Below are 19,443 nucleotides of genomic sequence, written 5' to 3'. Positions count from 1 at the left end.
CCTCACCCCGTCTGCCCCGAGCCGCTGGAAGCGGTGGGAAAATCCAGGTCGGAGCGCGGGGCTGAGTAATGCTGCAGTTATCTGCCTCTTTGATCAATACGGTGTGTCCTCACACATGCCAGAGCCGGGCAAGAGCTTTTGTTTTGGCTGCTTTGGGAAATAATTGCATTCTTTTAATATCTCCAAACAAAGATTTACCACAGGGGCGAGAAGACCGCACGGGAAGGTGCTGCAGAGTTAACCAGAAACGTCCGCGAAATGGGTTCGTGCGGGAGCACCGGGGCAGCAGGCGGCCGTGTCCCCCATTTATTTATTTTTATTTTTATTTTTGCAGAGAGTCCTGGGTGCGCTGGGGCTCCTTGCAGCAAACCCGTGGGCATGTGTCTGTCTGTCCGTCCGCCCGTCCGTCCCCGTGTCCCCGCACCCCCCGGTGCGAACCCCCCAGGCTTTGCCCCGCACCCTCCCTGCGCCCCCTTGGCCCTCCTTTGTGTGCGAGCACCTCCCCGCAGCACCTTCCCCAAAACCTCCATCCCCAGCCCTCAGCACCCCCCTTTTACCCCCCCCCCTGCAATGCAGGACCCCCTTCGCACCCCTCCCGCATTAACCCCCCTCTTTACTCCCTTTACAACCCTCCCGGGGGGGGGGGGGCTGCCTCTGCTCCCCCCTCCCCAAATCCAACCCCCCCCACCTTACAGCTGCTCCCCCCAGCTCCGGGGCCCCCCTTACGCCCCAGCCCTGCCGGGATCCCCCCCCTACCCCCCAAATTTCTCGCCTCCCGCCCCCTTTCCGCACCGGGGGCCGGGCGGGGCGGGCGGGAGGGCGGCCAATGGGCGCGGGGGGGGCGCGGCCGGCGGGGCGGCCCCGCATTTAGCGGCCGGGCCGGGCCGGGCCGGGCCGAGCCGTGCCGGGAGCTCGGCATGGAGCGGGCGGCGGGGCCGGGGGGCGCCCCGCAGCCGGGGGGGCTCGGCGGGTCGCCGGCGCCCAAGAAGCAGGCGGTGAAGCGGCACCACCACAAGCACAACCTCAAGCACCGCTACGAGTTCCTGGAGACGCTGGGGAAAGGCACCTACGGCAAGGTGAAGAAGGCTCGGGAGCGCTCCGGCAAGCTGGTAAGAGCTGCTCCTGTCACCCCACACCTTGCCAGCCCCCATCCCGAGCAGCCCCCGCGTTCCCCCCTCAGAGCATCCTCCCCCCAGCCAGCCCCGGCTCTCCCCTGCTGACACCCGGGGGGCAGCGGTGGTGCAGCCCCCCCTTGGCCCGCAGAGGGGACAGGAGCCCCCCAAGGGTGCTGGGGGCAGCCCCCAGGGACCTCGCTCCCCCCCTTCTCTTCCTCTCCTTCCTCCTCCTCCTGCAGCCCCTCGCCCACTTGACCGGGGCGCTGAGAGGGGCCACGGGCAGACGGCGGTGAAGAGCAAACACTGCTCTCGAGTCTCAAGGGCTTTTCCCTTCCTCTTGCCCTGGTTTTGGGGTGATGATGTGATGTGTTGACTCTCTGCAGTGGTGCGTGAGCGGAGCCCCCAGGTCTGCGTGGAAGCGGGACTTGCAGAACCCCCCCCTTGGGAGCCCCCCAAATCCGCCCTTTGGTGCCCCAAAGCAGGGGGCTGGGGGCTGGAGCGAGCTGGGGAGCGCTGCCCTGCAAAAGCGGGGTGCTGCTGGGTTTGGCAGCCCTGGCCTTGCGCAGGCTGCAGGTGTTCAAAGGGCAAACCTGGCGGTGATTTCCCTGCCCCAGCTCAGCCCTGAGCACCCTGCACTGCAGGACGAGACCTGGGAAAGGCACTCGCCCCCCAGCCCAACTCTCGTGGCAGCAGTGAGGGCCCCCCGAGATGCTCTGAGCACAAAAGGGATGCGAGCTTGGATCACTAGCGTGCCACCGAGGCATGTCGAGGAAAACAACTGTAAATCAGAGAGGTTTTCATGTAACGCAACAGCTCTTAATTAAATCAGGCTTGCTGTTTTTCCATTAGCCTATCTGATTCTGAAGGCGCTGCTATTTTGCTGCATAATCAGGGCCTTGAAATGCGGCTCCCACCCACTGACCTGGGAGGATCCCTTCCTTTGGGATGGGTGAGAAGTCTTGGCTTTCCCTTTCTGTCCCTAACTAACAAAACTTGTGTGGGGAATCTTTGAACTGCCAGAGCTCACCTATCTGCGGAAGCCCCTTAGGACAGGGACTTGTTTGTCTGGTACCATAAGTCCATTATGATGCAAATTAAATACACAGACCAATGCCTCTTCAATAAATTCCAAAGATAGTCAAGGGCTTGACTAACTAGTACTGCAGCAAGCTGGCCGTGTAGGAACAGGAGGCTTAACCACAAATCTCTCCTCTTCCCACAAATTCTTTCTTGCACCACTCAGCATTTCCGGACCTGTTTAATCTTCAAGCTTATCCCGAGCCGGGTCATTATTTGCTCCTTCTCTAAGTGGCTTTCACTTCCTAAACAGCGAGGTGCGAGGGCAGGTACTGCTGCCTCCTGCCAGCCCTCGTGGGCTGCGCAGGTCCCACGTTACCAGCTGGGGCTGCGAAGCTGGAGCTGCTCCACGCGTGGCTTTGGCCTCTGGCCGATCAGGAGCTGCCTCTGTCAGATACACTGAATATTGAACCGTCTCATTATACTGCCTAGCTGTCTTTTTTTTTTCCTTTTTTCCTTCTGAATTTTAACCTACCTGGTCTTAGCTCAGAGCAAAGTACGTCTAACCAGCTGCTAGGCTGCAGAGACCAGGCTTCATCAGCCAGATTTTTTTGGGGGGGGTTTCTGTGAGCATTTTTTGTCTGAAAGTCTTGCTTTCTGGCTAGAAATCCCTTAGGTGAAATGGTGCTCATGCCTTTTGGTGGGTGCTCCTGAGTGCCCTCCCCACTCCTCAGAAAACTTTTGTGCCCCTGAAATGTTGAGCAGGTGGGGAAAGAATTGCTGGCTCTTTTCCCCTCCCCTACCTCTTGTTTTTGGTTTGGAGATTCAGTAATGCGTGGTGCAAACCGGCTCCTGCACCTGTTGGCATGGCAGCATCTGGCCCTTTTTTCCTCCCAGCCTGCCGTTCCTTCCCGAGCCCTGGACCGCAGCCAAGTCAAATAGAAATCAAACAGAAACCGGGACCTCCTGTGGGACTGGCTCGCGGTGTCAGAAACGGATCTGTGGGCTTGCGTGGTGTCAAGTGGAAGGCAGCACCTGGAATATTCCGAGGCGGCGAAGCCTCCTTTGATCTCCTGTAAGGGGCGAGCCCCGGTCCCTTCCGCAGTGGGTTGTAATCCATATTTCATGGCGCATGAAACGCTGCACTTGCAATCTGGAACAACTTCTGAAGGGCTGCCTGGGGTTGTAGCTTAATGCATCTTCCAGCAGCTGCTGAAAATACCTGTTCTGCCCCCCGAAAAACTTTTTAATTAAAAGCCTTTTTGACTTGGAAAGTACTTTTGTTCTCCAGGCTCCCGCAGTGGGAGTTCTGGGGGCTGTTTGCTGCAGGAAATTTTTATCATATAGCATTGGTGCTGGAGGGAGGGTGTGGGCTGCATTGCTGCCGGTCCCTGAAGCTGCAGGTCCTCATCTCCAGGGTGCCTTTCCCTTTCTGAGAGGGGATCCTCTGCTGCCAGCCCTGTTAGGTAGGGGACATCTTGGGACAAAGCTGCTGCTCGGTACCCCTGGGGAAGGACAAGAAAACCAAGGGATTAACCTCCCCAGCAGGGACTGACAGGTGGATAAATCACCCCACCCCAAACGTGCAGTTCAGTCTCTGTAGCACGAGATGCGGACCCTAACGGTGGCTTTTCCTTGTGTTGTGTCTGTTATGGCTCCAGGGCTGAGCAGCACTCATCCTGCTGGCGCTGCAGCCTCGGCGGTCACTAACTGCGGCTGACAGGCGGCTCTGAGTGCAGCCAGGGGCATCTCCTCGGGCTGAGGAGCTCGCAGCCACTTTGTCTTTTTCCAGGCGGTGAGTCTTGCTCTGAGGCCAGGCTCAGGGTGAGCATCTCAGTCAGCAACATTCTGCACGCACCCCAAAATGCTCGGGCTGTTTTACTGGGCTGGATGTTGTTTTTATGGGGAGATGAACCAAGAGGGCCAGCAGGGACTCGGGAGGGCAGCAGGCTGGCTTCCTGCATTCTGCAGGGGGTCAGGTAATCAGGGGCTGGAGCGAAAATGGTTAAACTTTAACCTGCTAGCGTAGCACAAAGGTCATGGAGAAGAATACCTGGGTTTCAAGAAGCTATTAAGTGCCTTCAGTATTGCTTTGTGCAGGGTTATTGAACCTCCTCTGGTCAGAGTCCATTCTGCTTGGGTGCTCGCCTCCAGCCTCTGCTGGTGCAGGGGACAAACCTGCCCTGAAGCCCCAGAGATGTGCCCCGGGGCCAAAGGGACTCAACCAGCCCATCTCCTGCTTGCCTGTCTGAGCCCTTAAAGCTGGTGTGGGCTCCAAGACAGCGGTGTGGCAGCTGAGATCTCGCTGCTTGAGCACCTGGTGGCTTGCTGAGTGCGAGATGGGCTCTGCTCAGAGCAGCTGTGCTGGAAAACGTTGCCTGGGCAGTGTCAGGGGGGCACTTCTTGGTGGCAGAAGAGGTGGAAATGCAACACAGCAGCAAGTCAGGGTGGAAAAAGTCTGCTAGATGCATGGAGGCCACGCAGCTCTCCCATGACTGCCACCCCCCTGCTTGCTGTGGGGCTGGGAAGGAGCAGGGCTTCCCGACCCCTGCTCCTTGGCGGGCTGGGGTCTCGCAGCGGGGTTTGGGGCTCCCCTAAAGCAAAGGGGGGTGAGGCCACATGCATGTCTCGCAGCTGTGAGCATGGGCTGGGGCCGGCGGGTGTCTGCGGCCCCTCTCCTGGTTGCTGGGAGACCCGCTTGGGTCCCTTCGCAGGATTAAGGCTGTTCCGCATTCCTGTCTGGTACAAGAAAAGAGGTTCTGCTGGATTCAGTTGTAAATTCAGCCCTAGGAGCACATTGTCTCTCCCCAGCCCTTTTGAAAAAGGATTAGAAGGCATCTATTCTCCAGCACTTAGTCTTCTTTCCCCTCCCCTTTCGGTTTCCTTGTCGAGGACAACTGGGAAACCCAAGCGAAATGGGCCCCGGCCGGCTGCAGCGCGGTGCTGCGCTTTCTGGGCGGGATCTGCTCCTGAACACCAAACTTTCCCTTCCCTCTACGTAATCGCCTCCTTGAAATAAACACTTGTGATTAAAAACAAAACCTGTTTTTTCTATTTCCGTGACCCTAAGAAGATGTCGTTATCTCCCCGGTCATGTGTGCCGGTCACATTCCTCTGGCCGCAGTCCAGCAGCAGCTGTAGCCTAGGACCTGGTTCCTGTAAGGTTCCCGTAAGCCACCCAAACAGAGGAGAAATGGGCAGCGCTGCCTGCCCCAGGGGGCTCGGAGCTGATCTTGCAGGGGGTGAGCAGCCCCTGTGTGCTCAGCGCCAGGGCTTGGAAGCTGTAAAACCCTCACAGATGAAGCTCGCTGTTAAGCTGCTCACCGCGGAGAGGTGATGCCCTTGGATAGCGCACGCCTGCGTGGGGAGCTGGGCTGCTGATCCTTTGTTAGAGAGCCCCTTCCCAAAAGAGGGGGGGCCCTGCCTCTGCAGGGGGCTGTGGGAAGCTGTGGTGTCCTCTCCTGGCGTCTGGGTGACTGCTGTATGTGTGTGTTTGTCTGCAGGTGGCCATCAAGTCCATCCGGAAAGACAAAATCAAAGATGAGCAGGACCTTGTCCACATCCGGAGAGAGATCGAGATCATGTCGTCCCTCAACCACCCCCACATCATCGCTGTCCATGAAGGTGAGTCGTCCCCCCCCACCACCCCTTTCCTTTCCAGCTGCTTCCCTGGCCTCCCCTGTGGCCCTGGCAGGGGCTGTGCCTCCCCTGGTCCTGCCCCGCTGCTCTCCGGGGAATTACCAGCTCCAAAACCTGCCCCGTGCCCTCCTGCACACCCTGAAAGTTGGTGCAGTCTTTAAGAGTCTGGCACCGAAGCGGTGGCAGTCCCTGTGTTGGAAATCCCCGCGGCTCTGCCCTCGGCCCGGGGCAGGAGCTAACCTCAGTGCTGGAGCCCTTCCCTTTCCCTCCCCTGGGGCCCAGGAAAACCAAACCGCGGTGCCCGTATCGCTCCTGACGCTGCTCGCTGGGCTCTGCTCCCAGGCCATCAGGACAATGCCAAGAGCAGCCAAAAGACAAGTCCTCGAGCTCTAGACACAATCAGATTTGGAGCGAGCCTCCAACTGGGTCAGACTTTGCTCAAACCCGAGCCCTTTGGCAGCAAACCCAGCGTGCGCGGGGTTTATCGCGGCGTGCCCGGTGTGTGCGTGCGGCCGGTGCTGGGCTGCTGCCGCCTGGGTGGCGTACGTGAGGTATCCGGAGTCCTTTTGTCCTCCCAACAACAGCACGCTGCCTGGCAGCTCGCATGCTGTTTGCGAGGGCTGAGTCACGCTGGGTGCTGGAGTTCAGAAGTAGCGAGGTAGCTGCCTGCAGACAGGAGGAAATTGCGCCGTGCGGGGCTTGAGCTGGAGCCTTGGTGGGGCATGGAAAGCCCACCCGGCCGTGCCTCTCACCCCTTCCCTCTAAGCAGGAAGGGAAGCTTCTGTTTAGGGAAGAATGGGGTGTCCCAGTCTCCTCCTGGAGGATCAGAGCTTGTCCTTGTGTGGGCTGCAGGAGGCTCCTTGGTAGCTCCAGCCATCCCTGTCCGACCCCAGAGCAAGCACCAGCACAAACCCCGACACCTGGTCTGCAAACCAGACCAAGGGGAAAAGCAATGTGTTGGGGTCGGTCAGGGCTTCTGGTCATTAAAAGGCGGGAGCTGATGAAGTCCCTCGGCTCCAAGCACCCCCCTGATGCCCTGTGGCTTCCCCTCCCCGTCTGTGCGCAGTGTTTGAGAACAGCAGCAAGATCGTCATCGTGATGGAGTACGCCAGCAAGGGGGACCTGTACGACTACATCAGCGAGCGGCAGCGGCTGACGGAGCAGGAGGCACGGCACTTCTTCCGCCAGGTCGTGTCGGCCGTCTACTACTGCCACAAGGTGCGTGGGGCCGCCTTCCTGGGGGGATCGGGGCCGGTCAGCTCCCCTGGGCTCAGCGCGGCCAGACCCAGGTGCTGCGGGCAGAGGTGCTGGAGCTGGGCATGGATGTGGCAGGGAAGCTCTGCCCGGGGCTGGGAGGTGGGAGCAGCTCGCCCATCTTTCTCGGGAAGTGGGGTTAATCCTGCCCCTTATCTGAAGGGCACGGCGGCCCTTGGGAAGTGCCCAAGCAGCGTTTTGGAAAGGCTCCGGCTCGCTGAGCGGCTGCTGCGCCGTCGGGCTGACTAACCCCGCTGGCAGGACCAAACCCCGTCCCACCCGCGGCGGGGGAGACGCCCAGGGCTGTGTGCGAGGGCTGCGGGCCCAGCCCTGGGTCACCGCCTCGTCCCCTGGGAGAGGGCTGTGGGGCTGCGGGTGGGCTCTGCCAGCCCTGCAAGGACCCCGGGTGTCTCCCTGGGGATACTTGGGGGTCTCGCGTGGGTCGTCCTCAGCCCTGGGATCCTGCCTGCCCTCGGCAGCAATGGGAGGCTGCAGGGCACCTCCTGCGCCCGGAGCACCTCGGGGTGCTGCTTGGGCAGGTCCCAGCAAAGCCCAGAGCCGGGCTCGCCCTGGGGAGTGGGAACCGGCGGGTGCGTGGCTGGGGAGGGCGCAGGAGCCCGGTGCGGGGTGCTGGCTTGTGGTGGGTAAAGCACTGCTGGTAGCACCCAGCTCAGGACGTGGCTTCCAGCTTATCCTCATCCACGCACCTGGGGTTATTGACTGCTGTCTCACTTGCGTGAACGCCCGAGCAATCACCGCTGTGCCAGCGGGTGAATGGCAGTGACCTCCCCGCGCCGACCTTCCCTTCCTCCAGCACCACAAACTGAGCCCGGCTCTGCCTTCCCTTTCAGAACGGGATCGTGCACAGAGACCTGAAGCTGGAGAACATCCTTCTGGATGCCAATGGGAACATCAAGGTGAGGGGCTGGTGGGGCCTGGCCACGCTTTGGGGTTTCGCCCGGCTGAGGGCTGGGAGGGATGCTGCCTGGTTTTGGGGGCTGATCCTGGCTGAGGAGCTTCTTGGGGTGCCAGTGCTGCTCCTGCCCTGTCCCTTGCAGGTGTCTCTGGGGCCAGAGGGACCAGGGCAGCAGGGCTGGGGGTGGCTGTGACACCCTGTATCCCCTGGGGCACCTGGTCCCCACAGCCCTGGGGAGGCTCTGCTGGCCCAGAGGCTGCTGTGATTGCCTGTGCCGCTGTTTGCCACGGAGCGAGGCAGCCAGCCCGAGAGATGGGGACCAGGAGGGCTCCCAAATCCCCCTTCTGGCTGCCAGGGCAAAGGCTGCAGAGGCAGAGCCCGAGCTCTGGCTGTTAAAGCCGCCAGTGTTTATTTGGCAGCTGATAAGAGGGCAAAGTCTGAATGCTGAGCTCAAACCCAGGCGGGCTGGGTGGGATGGCTCCCAGTGCAAGCCCTGCTTCCAGTAAGCACGGGGCTGGGCTGGCACGGGGAGGCAGGGGGCAGCCGGGCCCTGCTGGCCCTGGCAGTGCTGCTCCCTTTATCCCAGAGCACTGCGGCCGTGCCTGCCTCCCCGGGGTCGGTGTGGCTGGAGATGAAAGGTTTGGGCGTTATCTCTAGTGGGTAACCTCGTGAGCAGGGACTGTACCTTCTGCTTGCTGAGAGGTGGCATGTAATGCGCACAATGAATGCCTGTGTGCCAGGTGGGGCAGAGGAGGAGTGAAGCAGCCTCTGGTGGCCGTGAACGAGCTGGAGCAGGGCCCTGTGATGCTCCCTCTAAGCACAGCCCCGCAGCTGCCTCTGCTCATGGCATGTGGGTGATGGGGCTGGAGGGGCAGAGCTGGCAGCAGGAGGCTGTGATGAGCTTTCTTGGAGGAGGAGAAGGGCAAGGGGAAAGGTTGGGATGCTGCCGCTCCCCAGGGACATCAGGAGGGTGTCCAAAGTGAGGGCAAGACCCGGGGTGACAAGGGGGGACTGCTTTCAGCCAAGCCCAGAGCTGGAGAGCTTCATGCGGCTGTGCTGCTCCCCCTGCAATCAGGAACTTTGCTGTGTGCTAATAACGGCCGTGAACTTCCCTCTCTAGATCGCAGACTTTGGCCTGTCCAACGTTTACCAGCAGGACAAGTTTCTGCAGACGTACTGCGGCAGCCCTCTCTATGCATCTCCTGAAATCATCAACGGGCGGCCCTACAAGGGCCCGGAGGTACGTTGTGTCTCCCAGGGGGTCTGGGGGGGGTGGTGTGAGCCCTGTCCTGCACCCCAGGAGCTGCTGTGAGCCTCTGGCTGGGTGGGGGGGGGGGTGGCCTGGTCCTGCTGCCCCCCTCCAGGGTCACCTCTCCCTGTGGCAGGTGGACAGCTGGTCCCTCGGCGTTCTCCTCTACATCCTGGTCCACGGCACGATGCCGTTCGACGGCCACGACTACAAGACTCTGGTCAAGCAGATCACAAGCGGGGACTACCGGGAGCCCACCAAGCTGTCAGGTAGGCAGACCCCCGCTGCCCTGCGTGGTCCCCCCCCGCCCCGTGCTCTGCCGGTGCCTGACCTGCCTCTCCCCCAGATGCCTGCGGGCTGATCCGGTGGATGCTGATGGTGAACCCGGAGCGCCGAGCCACTATCGAGGACATCGCCACGCACTGGTGGGTCAACTGGGGCTACAGAGTGCCCCTCGGGGAGCAGGAGATGCTGCGGGAGAGCGAGTCCCCCCTGGCCACGGTGGCGGAGTGGCTGCGGCGCTCCTCCCGGCCCCTCTTCGAGAACAGCTCCAAGGTGCGCTGCTTCTTCAAGCAGCACATCCCCGGCGTGGCCCTGGAGCGGCAGCGCTCGCTCAAGAAGTCCAAGAAGGAGAACGACGTCTCCCACGTGCTGCAGGAGGTGGCCCTGGCCCCGGAGAACCCCTCCAAGTCCATCCTCAAGCGGCCCAAGGGCATCCTGAAGAAGAGGAACTCCTGCGAACAGAAGGTGCCCGGCCCTCTGCCGGCAGCTCCTCCGGGAGAGGCGAAGAGCGAGGATGGAGAAGCGGCTGCCGTGGCTCTGATCCACATCCTGTCCCCAGAGGTGCTGGCTGGTAGTGAGGGCAGCAGTGTTGTCCCCGCGGTTGTGCCCAAGAAGGGAATCCTAAAAAAGCCCCCCAAGAGGGAGTCGGGCTATTACTCATCCCTGGAGTGCTGCGAGTCCGGGGATGTTCTGGACGCAGGGAGCTTGGACCTCGATGGGAGCGTGTTTGCTGACAGCCCCTCTGCAGATCAGCCCCCCCCGAGCCTCCCCACCGGCCGAAAAGGCATCCTCAAGCACAGCAGCAAGTACTCCCCCAGCAGCACCGAGCCAGGCAGCCCCCCAGGGCGGCAGGGCTTTGGGTGTTTCAGCGAGGTGTCCCTGCCCAGAGCCCCCCTGGCCCCCCGCACCCGCCCGGCCAGTGCCGTGAGCGAGGACAGCATCCTCTCCACCGAGTCCTTTGACCAGCTCGACCTGCCCACCCGTGTCCCCCCCGGCAGCGTGGGCATGCGGGGCTGCGTCTCCGCCGACAGCCTCCTGCGGCTGGAGGAGGAGGAGGCGGATGAAGGGCGCCGGCTGCGCCGCTGGACCATGACGCACTGCCCCAGCGCCCTGGGGGAGAGCCGCTTCTCCCTGGAGAGCTGTGACAACGTCACCGAGGTTTACCGGCACGCCGTGGCCATCAGCCTCAAGCTGAGCTGAGGACCCCCTGCAGCCACCCCACGTGTCCCCACCGGGCTCCCCCAGCCCGGGGCTGCTGCCGCTGCCCTGTGCCCCACGTATTTATTTCGCAGCCCCGGGGAGGCGCTGGGATGCGCAGGGAGGGAGCTGCGGTGGCTGCGGGACACTGGAGGGGCTGCAGCGCGGGGAATGGGATGGCCTGGGCACATCTCCATGGGAGGGGATATAACGGGACCAAAGCCCTGAGCTGCTCCAGCAGCCCCCCTGGGGTCTGGGGGTGCTCCCGGAGCTGGCTCAGAGGCACTGAGGGTGCTTGGACCCCTCCCTGCCGCCCAGGCAGGTTCATCTCATGGGAGGGAAGGAGCAGGGGGGTGGGATTTCTTTTTCTTTGCACTGTTTTTTGTTTGTTTTTTTTTTTTGGCTGCACAAGTTAACGGATAGGGCAGGTGATATACCTCAACCAAGCTAGAGATGTAGCAGGGTGCTGGCAGGAGGCTGAGAGGTGCTGTCCTGGCTGCGGGCTGGGCTTTTTGGGTTTGCTGGCAATGGGGTCCAGCCCCAGCCCTTCCCTCTCCTGCCCTGAGAAACCCAACTGGAATAACGTGTGTGCTTTGATGCTGCTGTGGGCCTGGGCCTCATCCTGCGCACAGAAGGGGAAAACCCTGGCTCTGCAGGAAACCTGGGTCTGGCTGAAGCCGAAACCACAGTCTGAAAATGTGCTCTGATGCCAACGTCAATTTTTAATGTTGAAAGGAGAAAGGAAAAAAAAAAAAGGTGCCTTTTGTAAGGCACTGCTTTATTTATTGCCTCTTGTCTGAGGTTAATGTTTAACTTCAACAGCACTGGATTTGTCTGGCTCAGTAACAGCCACCCAATATTTTTGTGGGGGGCAGAGGTGTTTGGGCTGTGCCCATGTGCTGCGAGTCAAAGCTCTGCACCATCTGCTGTGTTTGCTGGCCGTTTCCCTTCCCCTTCCAACAAATTAGTCCTGAGAAAACCATTAAATTAAAAGCAAAAGGTGGATGCTGGTTGTTGTCTTGATTGTTCTTCCGGTGCGGTGTGTCGGGGGGGATGCTCAAAGGTGACCCTCAGCGGGTGCCTCCTGCCGGCGCTGTGGGGTGCTGAGCCCCTGCTAGGGGGAGAGCCAAGCTCCTTCCCCGCTTTCATGGCGCTGGTGCTGTGCAGGTTCGGATTTGTGGAGCAGCTTTGGCAGCAGGATCTGGCCCCGGAGAGCTGCGTCTCCTCTTGCTGTGCCTGCAGGTGCTGTCTGTAACGGGGCGCAGCAGCCGGAGCTCCCCTGTGGCCCAGTGCCAGGTGTGTGGGGGGGGTCTCTTCTCTGCCCATTTCCCCCCAGCTTCCTTTGTCCCCTTCTGCTGCGGCACTGAAAGTGCTTTCATTGCTCTACAAAGCACTCTAACAATTTCTCATTTCCACCCGAGTAAATAGGAGGCATTTCAGGTCCCTGCCACAGGCGAGGGCTGGGGGGGGGGGGCTGCGTGCCAGGCCCCCGCTGAAGCCATGGGGGGCACGCTGCGCTCTGCCCCCCGCCGTGCATTCCCCGCGTGCTTCCAGGCCCATTTAAGGGCCAGCAGAGAGCTTCAAACCACCGCGGGGCCATCCAGCTCAGCCAGGGCAAAGTCCTAACCCTCCCTGCCTGCCAAGGCTCTGCCTGGGGTCCACGGCACCCGTGGGTGCGAGGGCAGAGCCCCTCACAACGCCAGGAGCACCCCGAGGCAGCACTGAGCTCGGGCTGAGGTTTTGGACAGCCGCTGAGGGATGGGGCAGGTTTTCAGCAGCCGTTTGTGGGTTTGGTTTCTGGAGCATCCCCTTGCAGGGCTGCAAGGAAAGGTTCATGTGATAATTTCAGAGCTGGGCTGAGCTGTGGCACCCCTGGGTGTGCACCACGAGGCGTGCTGTGACCGCACCACCACGTGTGTCCCGGCTGGTGGCAGAGGGGGATCCTCCCGCAGAGCCCCCTCGCTGTGACCCGAGCCCCCACAAAGCCCGGGGCAGGGGCAGGGCTCCCCCGGCGCCTTCCCAGAGCTGTGGAGGGGGCAGAGCCCCAGCAGCAAACCTCAGAAGCGATGGCAGGGGGCTGCAGTGACCGTCCCCATCCCGGCTGGTGTCTCCTCGCCCACGGCAGCCCCCTCCCCATGCAGTGCCCGTGCCCCTGGGAACGGCCCTTCCAGTCCCAGCCCCGCTCCGTGCCGCCTCCGCTCCGTTATTAACGGCCCCCCTCTGCTCAGGGCTTTCATCCCAAGCAGCTGCTCCTGGTTTGCAGCCCCCTGGCTCCCCCCCTGCCTCCCAGGCTCCTGGGAGCTGCCTGGCAAAGCCCCCTCCCCAGCCGCACGTGGGCGAGGGGCTCTGCCTGCCAAGCAGCACTCAGCACCTTCCCCAGGCACCCGGGAGAAACACCCGAAGACGAATTTGCCGGCTGCAGCGAAGCGTTGGCAGAGCCCAAGCTGAAGGGGCGAGGCTGGATCTGGTGTGCTGGGATCACGGCGCAGAAATCAGTCACAGTGCAAAATCACAGAAAGCAATCACAACGCAAATCCCTGCGGATTTACACAATTAGTGGGAGCTTTCCCTGCCCGTATCAGGGGGGGGGTTACGCGGGTGAAGCCAGCCCACAGCGAGCACCGTGGCTATGGGGTGCAGCCTGGACCCCTTCCTGCTGTCATCTGTAGGGGTCCTGGCTTCTTACCGGGGCAGTTGGCACATCCCCTACCCAGGAATGGGCTGCGGGCCTTTCTGAGGTGGGGTGTGGGGATTTTCCATCGGGTGCTGGGCTTGGGGTCCCCCACACCTGGATGCGCTGCGCCCTGCCCCAGCACACGGCGGCACCCCCAGCTCGTCTGGGGCTGCTGTGGGAGCCACAAACCCGTGCAACGTCTGCGAGCATCCTCAGGGCCCGTGGGGGCTAAGAGAGGGGAGAAAAGGGCGCTGGGGTGCAGGGGGGAGCAAGTGGCCCCCGCATCTCCCGGCCGTGCCGTGCCCAGGAAAGGCGCTGCCAACGTGAGTCAGCCCCGGCCCCATCCTGCCCGGGCTTGTGCTGGGAGCCCGGATGCGCTGAGCCCAAATTTGGGGCTCGGAGCAGGCCCGGGGGGACGCGGCGTGGGAGGGGAGCCGCGTGCCCTGCCGGGGTGCTGGGCCCCCCCCAGGACAGCCTGCAGCTGAAGCACGTCGCCCCTCGGGCAGGGCTGGCAGCGAGGGAACGCGTCCCTGTGGGTTTTCCTATCGGCTTCCTGCTGTCATCGCCCAAACTGTTCTGATAAAGCCTCGCCGCCGCTCTTTCTCACCAAAATCTCCTAATTTGTTGTCTGGGTTTTTTTTTTCCAGCCCCTCCCTCAGGTTTCCTGCTTTGGTGATCCTGTGTCTGCCTGACGCATCGCGGGCCTGGAGCCAGCGATATTTCTGAGACGTCCTGGAGCAGCTCTGAGTGCCAGAACAATTAACACAACAAAGTTTAGACGTTTCTTTTGCATACGATGCTTTCAAAGTGGTTCCTTTTTTTTTTTTAAAAGGTGCCTCCGATATTACCTGTTTGATTGCTGGATTTCTTTGAAGATCAGAAGAGAAGAAATCCCCACATGAAAGCCCTCCCGTTTTCAATGGCACTCGGCTGCAGCCTGGAGCGGCCAAAAAAAAAAGGGAGAAAGCAAAAAAGGGAGAAAACTTTGATCCCACTCTCCAGGAGCGCGAGGAATGGTGCAGCTCTGCGGCCTTTCTTCAATTCATCTCACCCCGAGACCTAAAAAATGTGACCCCAGACCCTGCTGGGGCCCCGGTACTGCAGGTGCCGGGGGGGTTGTCCCCACGCAGGGTGCCCCTGCCCGGCTGCCCCGCGGTCCCCAGGCACGCAGCGCTGCAGGAGGAGGGGGCGCAGGGGGTCCGGGGCAGGGTGCTTGGCTCTTCCGGCACTGCTGGAGCTCGGCGTGCAGCCGGGGGGCTGCTTGGACGTCCCCTTTCCTTTCCTACCCATCGTTTGTGGGGTTCTCCCCCCGCATCGTGCCTGCCGCTGGCTCGCCCCTCATCCCATCCATCAGCTGATGGGACGTGGAAACTGCTCTTGGGACCTGCAAACCAGACAACGTGCAGCCTGCCCGTCCCTTGCTGAGCTTGGGGGAGCCCGGGCATGGCTATAAGGACAGCTGCCATACGGCAACGAAACCCCAAACGCTTCTCAAACTCTTCCCGTGTGCGCAAAGCAGGCGCGGGAGGCGCAACGCTGGCGGGGCTCCCGCTTGGATGCGGCGAACGAGCTCCGCTGGCTCGGCCGCCCAGCTGCTGCGGGGCGGTGAGCGCCGGGGCTCGGCGGGGCCGTGTCCCACCCCGGTGCTGTCTCGCTGCCAGGCTGCCACCCGAGCCGGCTGAGCCGCTTTTTCAGGGCGCAGCTCCGGCTCCTTGCAAAAGCGGGTGAGGTGAGGATGGAGCCCGTTTTTCCGGAGGCAGCGGCTGGGGGTTCGGGCTCAGCGCCGCTCACACGCAGGGCAGCGTTCCCAGCCGGGAGGGAAACCTGCTCCGGGTAACCTCTAACGTGGCAGGGGCGTCCCAACCCATGCAAAACGGCGTTCCAGCCTATGCAAAGAGCGTGAGCAAGAATCAGGGCTCCTGGCAGCTCCGCGGTGGGTCCTGCAGGTAGATGGGTATCAGCGGCCCCGTTTCACACCCGGAGAAATCGGAGTCCCACGGTTACTTGGGTGCCTGAAGATGCAAAGCGGTGCCTAGCTGGATCCGCCGAGCTGCCTTGCTTGGCTGGGCACCAGCCTCCCAGATTTGGGACCCAGAGCTCCAGCCCTTCCCCAAAAACCTGTCTGGGTGCTTCTTTGCATGGGTAGGCAACCAGACGGGCTGGGAACCCCCCTCCCCTGCAGTTCCCGCAGCCCCGCTCTCCTTCCCCTCTGAGACAAGGGCTGAGCATGGCTCGGAGCAGGGGACAGAAGAGGCCACCGGGGGCTGGTGGCAGCTGGTGGCCGAAGGCCAGGACGTGCACCCCGTGGTGCTGGGGGGCAGCCTGGCCGGGCTCTGCCTTCCCCCTGCACACTGGGGCCGTGCCCAGCCAGAGGGATGCTTGCCCGGGCTGCCCCAATGCTGCGGGGATGCCTTCGCGGTGATGCGGCGGTGACAGAAGGTGTTGCACACCTCCGTGTCCCCAGGGCCACCTGAGTCACTGCTGTGTCACGGCTTTGCCCCAGATGTGCCCCGCGCTATGCGAGATGCTCTGCGAGCAGCCGAGGGGCCGGAGGAGGGTGGCTGTGCTGGGGCAGGGTGCCCAGGGACATGGGCATGGGGATGGGGACGGCAGAGCTGCCGGCCACCGGAGAGCCTCCAGGGGGAAACGTGACCCTGAGCCTTCTGCCGTGCTGCAACAGCAAGGTGCAGAACCGCTCCTTGTAGTAATTGTGGCCTGTGAGAGCCACTTCTCCCACTTTTCTGTGTCCCACAGGCATCACGTCGGGCAGAGCTGCGATGAGGGGGGCACACCAGCTCTGCTTCCATCTGCAGAGCTCCTGCCTGGAGGATTTGCCAACCCCGAAGCCTGGGAAAGCTGTAGGCTTTGCATCGCAAACGAGAAGCGGAGCAGGCAGAGCTGGGCGCAGCGGTGCCGGTGAGGGCACGATGGCGGTGGGACGGCACCGGCGGCCCCAGTCCTCAGCTCCTTGCCCCTGTTCCTCCCCTCACCGGGCACGGGGCAGCATGGAGCCCCCTCTCCCACCTCCTAGGGATCAGCTCCAGCATGCCCCGGCCGACCTGTGGGTCCTGGTGGCCCCTGGGGATCTGCAGCATCAATTATTTTTCTAATCTTATCTAGCTGTCTCTCTTTTGCTTTCTCTTGTGTGCCTTTCTCTCCCTGCCTTCCCCTCCCTCCGCTGTACTTTGTACCCTCCCGACAGCACTGCTTCCCCCCCCTCCAGCCCTCTCTTTGATCCTAGGAAGAAGCAATTGATCCTTCTTATCTTTATTGTGGTAGAGACATTCCCAGCACTGCCCTTAATTAAATTCCTTTTCATTTTCTTCCCTAAGCCTTTCTTTCCCCCAACCCCAGAAATGTATTTATTATTAAACGCGCAATTAAATTGTTAGCTTGGCCATGAGCATAAGAGGGGCCGGATCCTGCGGGGCTCTGTTCTGTGCTGTGCCCAGCACCACGGCGCTCGCTGGGGCGCAGTCCCGGTGCTTTCCCCGTGCTCTCCATCCTCAGGCACGAGCTGCTGGGTCTACACGAGCTCCAGAGCCCAGCGTCACCAGGAGCTGCCCCGTGGCGAGGCCGACGGGTGCTGATGTGACTTTTGGGCAGCCCGCAGGTGATGTGCAGCCAGGCCCCAGCCTCCAGCCGAGGGCAGCAGCTCCGGGAGGGCGAAAAGTCGCAGCCCGCAGGGTGACGGCAGCGCCCGGAGGGGATTTGCTCACCCCTCTGAGGAGCAGAGCCGCCTGCCTTGCCCGAGAGCCCGAGGACAGATTGCAACAGCCTGGAAACCAGCCGGTTCCCGGCACCGCACCAGGGTTACGGCGTGGGCAGGCGGCTCCGGAGCTCGCCCGCGCCCTGCTGCCTGCCCCCGGCTCCGGCTCCCACTGGGGCCAGCGGCTGCATGAGCTCACGGTGAGATTTGGGGCTCACGGGTCGAGGTTTCAGCTGCGGTGACTCAGAGGAAATGGGGCTTTGCCGAGTGCTTTTGGCTCCCGGCGCCAGCAGCGGCTCCCTCCCCGCCGCTGCCCCATTCCCCTCGCTCCCTGCCCCAAAGCACAGCCCCACACAGGACGGGCACCCCGATGCACTGGGGACACTTGAAAGAGAAAGCCCCGAGTGGGCGGCAGGGGAGGAATGCGGGCTCAGCGGCGAGCCCCCCGCAGCCCCCGGCCTTTGTGGCTTTTTTGATGTTTTGTCCCCTCGCAGCCTGCGCAGGTGTGAGCGATACATCAGGGCGGCGGAGAAGAAAGGGAGAGGAAGCCCGCAAACTTCACAGGCTGGGAATTCAAAGCTTTTATGGTTATCGTCCCGTTTCCCCGGCTGCAGGAAAGCCGAGAGGGGCTGCAGGTGGGAGAAGGCAGAAATCCCCCAGCACCAAGAGGGCGAGGGCAGCAGGATGGGGGCGAGGGCGGCAGGACAGAGCCACAGGCAGCTGCGATCACCCATTCCTGGAGCCTTGGTGGGTGCTGGCCATGGTGGCGTTGTCACCAGCACGGTGGCATTGTCACCAGCTGTGGCTGCACAGCCACCGGCCACCAATGCTCGCGCCAGGGTGAGACCCGCGCGCCCCAGACCGCCGGCAGTGGCTCCCCTCCGCCCTGCTTTAAGCCTTTCCGCTCGGAAATTTTTCCTCCAGACACTTTGACCTCGGGGGGAGCGAGTATTTTTCATGTAGATCAGGCGAAATTCCCCCGGAGACAGCGCAGGAATGCAAAGCATGTTATCCTTGGTACCAGCTCTTTCTTTTTACAGCCTAAGCTTGGCCAAGCCAGCGGGCAGGGGGAGGGGACGTCTGGGGTCCCGCCGTCTTTCCCACTGCTGATTGCCAGCTGCCCCCGCACCCCCTCCTCCTCCTCCTCCTCGGGAGGAAGGCTGCTGAGCCAGGCAGAGCCACCAAGTCCCCCTGTGCCGGGGCATTTGCGGCAGGGTGGCACAAGTCGGGGCGAGGCAACGCCAGCGGCATCCCGAAACACAAGGCGAGCGCCTCGGGTGCTCGGCAGGTCCCAGCACGAGGGAGCAGCCTCCGGTGCGGTTTCGGGCACTCCTTGGGCACGCAGAGAGGCACCCGGAGCAATGGGGATGCTGTGGGGACGTCTGGGAGCTCCACCAGCAAATACTTTATTTTATTGACCAAGCTTGTGCAGCTGGAAACCTGCTGGCATAACGCTGGCGAGATGAATCACCGCCTCATTCGTCTCCGTTAAGTGCAATTACCCCTTCGATCCCAAACAATTTATCGTTATTGCTTCTCGCCAGCTCGCCGTGCTGACCGGCGATCACACACGAGGCAGAGCACGGCAGAGGAGGGCACCCTGGCTCTGCTGCGGCGCTCGCCCCATGGGGGTCCCCATTTTTGGCGGCTCGGGCCCGGCTGGGCCCCCGCTGCCCCCTCACCCTGCCTCCTCCCACCCTCAGCGGCGGCCTGGGAGCCCAGCTGCAGCTATTACATAAAACGCAATTAGCGAGGCGGGCGAGGGAGGCCTGAATGGCATTAAGGAATTCCTCCCGGGCTGACGTCAAAGCTTCACCTCTCCTCCCGGCCGGCACAAAGGGGGCCGTTATGAGCCCGCCCGGCCCCGCTGCGCCGGTGCCCGCTCGGAGAATGCGAGTCCTCAGGGAGCTGCGGGCTGCACAACGCCATGCGGGAATTGTCCCTGTGACCGGCACCGATGTCACCGGCAGCGCCTGGCTCCCGGCGCAGCATTTCCTGGCTCCTGCCTCCCCCTTGCTGGGCAGGGGAAGGTGCCAGCAGGCCCCGGGTGCCGGCACAGCGGGGATTTGGCCAGCGCGCAGGGCTGGAGGACGGGGGGATGCTGCAGGGGCAGCGGGGATGTCACAGCCCATGGGTCCTGCTGCTCCCTGAATGGCACGGTGTGAAAGTGGGGAGCCCAGGCAGCTGGGAATGGGATGGCTCAGAGGTCCTCAAACACCCCCTGAGACAGTGGGGGCAGAAAACAGCAGGGAGGACCCCAGGGCTGGAGTTTGGGGACTGGGAGATGGTAGCCCTGGAGGGTTTGTGGCTTTGCTCTGCGGCACTTTGGCAGGGCACATGGCTGGTGCCAGGCGGTGAGAGGCGATGGGGATGATGCTGGCTGTGCCCCGG

At 62.3% G+C, this 19,443-nt stretch overlaps 1 protein-coding gene across 1 annotated transcript; it reads left to right on the top strand.

The window, feature by feature from the left end:
- Positions 1–878: 878 nt before the first annotated feature.
- Positions 879–11,672, top strand: NUAK2 (NUAK family kinase 2). Its single transcript, XM_066982993.1, has 7 exons — positions 879–1,109; positions 5,636–5,756; positions 6,838–6,989; positions 7,877–7,942; positions 9,062–9,181; positions 9,327–9,459; positions 9,537–11,672. The coding sequence occupies exons 1-7, from the start codon at positions 918–920 to the stop codon at positions 10,670–10,672; spliced, it is 1,920 nt and encodes a 639-aa protein (XP_066839094.1). The 5' UTR covers positions 879–917; the 3' UTR covers positions 10,673–11,672.
- Positions 11,673–19,443: the final 7,771 nt, after the last annotated feature.

Source organism: Anser cygnoides, chromosome 25 (assembly GCF_040182565.1).
Source record: "Anser cygnoides isolate HZ-2024a breed goose chromosome 25, Taihu_goose_T2T_genome, whole genome shotgun sequence".
Taxonomy (NCBI): domain Eukaryota; kingdom Metazoa; phylum Chordata; class Aves; order Anseriformes; family Anatidae; genus Anser; species Anser cygnoides.
This window is presented reverse-complemented; position numbering and strand designations above follow the sequence as displayed.